Consider the following 6,000-nt stretch of genomic DNA (forward strand, 5'->3'; position numbering starts at 1 on the left):
TTTTGCGTGCATGAGTATATGTACACAATATGCCTTTTTACAACTATTATGCTGTTTTTAGGACGTGTGTCTCCATCACCTTCTCAGGAAAGTCTAAATTCATCAAAATCTGATACAGATACAGGGGTATGTTCATCATTTTATGGTTACTACTATGAAATACTATGATTTATTTACCATAAAGTAATTTTCTGTTCAGTAGGAATGCTAGTCACATAAAGCCAATTAAAATATATATAAAATATATTTAACATTAAATATATGTAAGAATAATTTTATAATTAAAATTAAATATAATCATTAGAAATAAGTTTTTTCTGTTATATAGACATTTCTCATTTATCCACTGAGTTCCAGGGCCAGGGAGATGGCTCAGTAGAATAAGTGCCTCCCTGGCAAGCGCAAGGGTCTGAGTTCAATCTCCAGTTCCGCAAAAAAAAAAAAAAAAATCCACTTAGTTCCTTTCCTGAAACTAGGTTATTAATTGAATTGGTCAATAAATGAGTAGTTAGTGGTAAATACTGTGTATTTTATAATATTCAGAACAAAGAAGTAGTTAAAGGAAACTCCAAATTGATGACCACTTTTATTTGTATGTAGTACTGTAATGTATAACAACAAAAAACTACAGTACTATATAAAGAAGGTATACTGTACAAAAATTCATTGAGTCATATAAACAAGAAAATAAGATGTACAAAACTGTACAAAAAAAAAGATGGACTGTAAGTCCCAACAGCACATCTCAGTCCTAAGGTCACATGGTAGTTAACCAGTTAAACAAGAAGTACTTGTAATTGATAAAAGTTGCTAGGTAATTGGCAGTATTTCTTAAGATACCACACAATGAATGTAAACTCACATGAAACAAATCACCTCCCCTAAGATCCATATTAGATATTTTAAAAATAATAGATGCCATTTTATGGTTGAAAACTTTCTCATAGCTCTTTATTACCTTCAGGGTAAAGTCCATGCTAATAGTGCCTTATCTGACCTATTAAACTTTGTTCTAATTGCCTAGTGCTTATGTTTCCTACTTGCCTTCCAGATAGAAGCTTGTATCCTAAACACTGTACATTGTGTTTGCTTTACCCATAATGTCTTTTCTGGCCTTCTGTTGTTGCTGTGATTGTTTTGTTGCTTTTGAGATAGGTTATCACTATGTTAGTCCATGCTAGCCTTAATCTCACAGTGAACTCTCACTAAGATTGCAGGCCTGTGCTTGCAAACCTGACTTCTATACCTTTCTTCAGAGCAAAGCTCCACTCATTCTTTAAGATTCAGCTCAGATATCTTACTTTCCCCTATTATTTTCCCTGAATACAGCAAGCGAAGTTGTTCGCTTTTGTTCTGATAGTGTGTCATACATATTTAATATTAATATTATTTACCAAATCTTACTTGTCAGTCTGTCTTCCTTGCGACTTAAGGCAAAAAATGTACTTAACAGATTTAGTGCCCTTAAACTGTAACCCTGTGGTGATTGTTGTGTGCCTACAATCAGTGTAGAATCCCTGCTGCTCTTCCCTTATAGTGCTGCCCATATCTGGGTGCCTACAGTCTCCCTTCATTTCACTTAACATTCTTCATGGCCTGCTTCCTCCATAAAGCTTTCACTGACTAATAAAGAGGTGAAAATTTTAGCTACTTTGCTTTAATGAAAAGGGTTTGCTTTTATTAGTTTAATTTTTCATAGTTTCCAGGCATTGATTAGTATTAAAAACAGGAACCATCTGTACCAACTTTTATTATCTTCATTGTAATCATCTCAGATTTTTGAGTATGTCCGTCTACTTTAAAAATCCTAAATAAGTACAATTTTGATTAAATACAGGGCCTTTCCAATGAGGACTGTCATATCTCTTTAACATAATAATGAGTAATCCTTTGGTATAGTGTGATTTTTTTTCTGGAATAGTTGAATGGTTTATATCTTGTTTTGGGCAAAGATCATTTGGGATTTCTTTCACTTGTATCATTCTATTTGGAAACAGTTAAAAGAGGTAATGATTTCATAGGGCATTGAAGTTTGGTATCTGGAATTATCTTTTAATCTAGCCCTAGATGAGGTAAGGCAAAGTGTGTACAGTGGAGTTTTATTTTCCTGATGTATATGTGGTTATTCCCTTGTGATAGTATTGTTTTCTCTTTTGAAATAGTTTCTTTTGTTTTCTCATCATCCACATAAAATAGAATATATAAAAGTACCCATTATAGTTGAGCTTGGTATGCATGCTTGTAATCCTAACACTTGGGAGGCTGGAACAGGAGGATCTCTGCAAGATCAAGTGTACATGATTCTTAGAAATACCAAACAGCTAACAAGTTCTATCCCATTAGTACATATTAACACCAGAATTAGAACTCAGCTCTATTCTGTCTCTGTAACATACACTCTTAACTATTAATCTTCACTATTTGGTATCTTAAGATCTGGGACTTTGTCTTCATTCAATCCAAAAAAATATTTATTGAGTACCATTGAGTACCTACGGTGTAACAATTACTTTTGTAGGAGCCATAGATTTAAGAAGTGAACAAAGGAGACAAAACTCTTTGTTGTTATAAAGGTTACATCCTAAGGGAAGAAGATAGAAAAACAAGATAGGTAAATTTTGTAATATATTAGAAGATAATTTTAAACCTCTTTAGTAAGGTGTGATTGATGTACAAAAACTCCTGCAAATTTACTATATACAATTTGGTGAGTTCAGAAGTGAATATACAGCCATGAGCCCATCACCAGAATCTATACCATAAACCTATCAACTCCAAAAATTTCATTCTATTCTCTTGCTCTTTAAAATCATCACTCTAGCACATTTTAAGTGTATAGTACATGATTAATTGTAGTCATTGTATTATGCAATAGATTTCTAGGACTTTCTCATTTTATATAACTAAAACTGTACCTTTTCTCACTAGTATTGCTCATTTCCCCCTCCTCTGGTCCCTGGCAACCACCATCCCACTCTGCTTCTGTAAGTGTATTCACTGCACTGTACAAGTGATATTAGCACTTGTCCTTCTATGACTGACTTACTTCACTTACCTTATCTTTTTGATCCGTTCACTCATTTGTCCATGGATATTCAGGTTACCTGCATATCCTAACTATTGTGAATAGTGCTGCAGTGTACATGAGAATAAGATACCTCTAAGATCCTGGATTCAGTTCCTTTGTATATTGTATAGAGGACAGTGGGATTACTGGGTCTTATCCTGGCTCTAGTTTTAATTGTTTGAGGAACCTCCATACTGCTTTCCATATTGGCTATGCTAATTTATATTCACACGGACACTATGCAAGCATTATTCTTTCTCTACATTCCTTGCAAGACTGCTTTTTATAATTGCCATCCTAACAGGTACGAAGGAATACATCATTGTGATTTTTGTTCTTGATTATTTAATGATGTTGAATGAGTGCCTTTTCATAGACCTTTTAACTGTATGTCTTTGGAAACTGTCCAGTTCCTTTGCCCATTTAAATAAGTTATTTGGTTTGGTTCTACCTTGGTTTTTTTACTATTCAGTTGTAGGAGTTCTTTATGTATTTGGATATTAACTTTTATCCATATATTTAGTTTATAAATATTTCCCCCTCCCATTTTTAATTGGACAATTGTTTACCTTTGTGCAGAAAGCTTTTTGTTTTTAGCTTGATGTATAGTAGTCTTTCTTTACCCTTGGAAAATACATTCAGAAACTTCCAATGGATGCCTTAAACCATGATTGTTATCAAACACAATATTTGCTGTGTAACAGTTTTAGAATTATGACCATTATAGTAGATTGCAAACTGGTTGTCAAGTTGTATCACCCATCTGAACTGCACCTGTGTGGTGCTGGGTGTGGAAAGCCTACCCAAGGGTTGTTGTCAGCAGCATAAGAGACAGTACTGGAGAAGGGCAGCAGGCGAAGAAGAGAAAGGCTGTTAGGGAAACTGTTTGAGAGGCTATTGGAGAGCTGTTGGAAGCTGCTGGTTCCTTTGGGCTATTATACTAGAGGACCTTTTCATACTGGCTTTCCTGATGAATCTGGATCTTCTCGGAGGAGAAGGAGCTCAGGACCTCATTGTCACTGAGAATAGCTATGATTCACTTTGGGGGACCTCTAGTTCTCACCTTGAGCATCGCTTCCTGGCCCTGTAGGGGAGTGTGGGACTCTATGCTCAATCTCCTGGAGAAGCTTGTCACATTGGCTTTCCTGATGGGAACTCAGCTTTCTTCATCATTGGAGGAGCTTGGGACCTCACTGTTGCTTTGGATACTGTGGTACTTTTTGGAAGAGCTCTGGTTATTACCTTGAGCATTGCTTCCTGGCTCCAGTTCAAATCCCTCAGCCTGCTAGCATAGTTCCTTCATCCCACTGGAATAGACTTTCTAGCTTCCACCACTGACCTTTGGGCCTACCCAGCACAGATCTGTGAAATAGGCCTGCATGAGACATTGTCATGAGCTCTAGACTTCCAGTTGGATTCGTGAGAGACATTGTTATAGACTGTAGGTCTTCAGCTGGACTCATGCAGTACACTGTTGTGGGACCCAGGCCCCCAGCTATATTCTTTGGTCTTTAGTGTGGGGACAGATTTCCTACACTCTTGGCATATGATTCTTAGGGTGATTCATTATAAAAATCTTATAAACTACGTGTCCTGTATTGTATTGTTCCCCTTTGCAGAAACTCCAAACCATGGCAACCATTTTTAGTGTGTTCATTCTTTCTATCTTAGAGCAAGGGATATCTCTCCATTTTTTGATGTACTCTTCTATTTCCTTTTTTCAGATTATTATGCTTTACAATGCAGAAATCGTTTACTTCCTTTGTAGATAGATTGTACGTATTTTTTTTTTTTTTTTTTGGTGCTATTACAAAAGGTATAGTTTTCTAATTTCTTTCTCGGCAAGTTTGTTATTTGTGTACAAGGATTTTTGAATATTGAATTTATATTCAGTTATGACTGAATTTGGTTATTAAACCTATAAGTCTTTGGTGGAATTTTTTGAATCTTCTATGTAGAATATCATGTCATCTGCAGATAATGATAATTTAACATTTTCCTTTCCTATCTTTATTCTTTTAATTTTTCTCTCTTCTCTAATTGTTTGGTTTTTGTTTTTTGTTTTTTTGTTTTTTTCAGAACCAGGGATTGAACTCAGGCCCTTGTGCTTGCCAGGGAAGCACTTATTCTACTGAGCCATCTCCCCAGCCCTTCTCTAATTGTTGTGGTTAATTTTTCCAGAACTATATTGAGTATAAGGGGTGGTAGTGGACATGCTCATCTTGATTTTAGCATGAAAGCTTTCAAGTTTTAACCATTTAGTATGATGTTAGCTGTTGGTTTGTCATAGATGGCTTTTATCAGATTGAGATAAAGGCCATCTATTCCAATTTTCTATAGGGTTTTTATCATGAATGGGTATTGGACTTTGTCATATTTTTTCTGCATCTGTTGTGATGATCATGTAATTTTGTCTTTGGCTCTGCTGATATGGTGTGTTACATGTATTGATTTTTGTATGTTGAACCATCCCTCCATCCCTAAGATAAATCCTCCTTGGCCATGGTGAACGATCTTCTGATGATTTGCCACATTCTGTTTGCCGGTGTCTTATTAACAACTATTATATCAATGTTCTTAGGGAGATTGGCCAGTAGTTCTCTTTTTTCATTGGTCCCTTCTCCATTTTTAATATTAGGGTAATGCCTGCTTCAGGAATGAATTTTGGAGCATTGCTTTCCTTTTAGTTTCATTAAAGAGTTTGAGAAATGGCACTGGGTCTTCTCTAATTTCTTGTAGCGCCTGGCAAGCATGAGGTCATGAGTTTGATTCTTGTTACCAAAAAAACCCCACATTCTTATAGAATTCAAAACTGAATCTTTCACGGCCTGGCTTTTCTTTGTTGGAAAATTTTAAATTACATTATTTATTTCATTGAATGATACTGTGTTATGTGAAATATTTTATATCTTCTTTTTCTTTTTTTTTTTTTT

The 6,000-nt window shown here is 35.3% G+C and overlaps 1 protein-coding gene across 1 annotated transcript in view; it reads left to right on the plus strand.

Moving 5' to 3' along the window:
• Wdr44 (WD repeat domain 44) overlaps positions 1–6,000 on the plus strand; it is a 101,565-nt gene that overhangs the window by 68,037 nt on the left and 27,528 nt on the right. Inside the window, 1 exon segment of the mRNA XM_004645685.2 lies at positions 62–126. Coding sequence (XP_004645742.1) covers positions 62–126 — 65 coding nt within the window.

This window comes from Octodon degus, unplaced genomic scaffold, assembly GCF_000260255.1.
Source record: "Octodon degus isolate 3935 unplaced genomic scaffold, OctDeg1.0 scaffold00236, whole genome shotgun sequence".
Classification (NCBI taxonomy): domain Eukaryota; kingdom Metazoa; phylum Chordata; class Mammalia; order Rodentia; family Octodontidae; genus Octodon; species Octodon degus.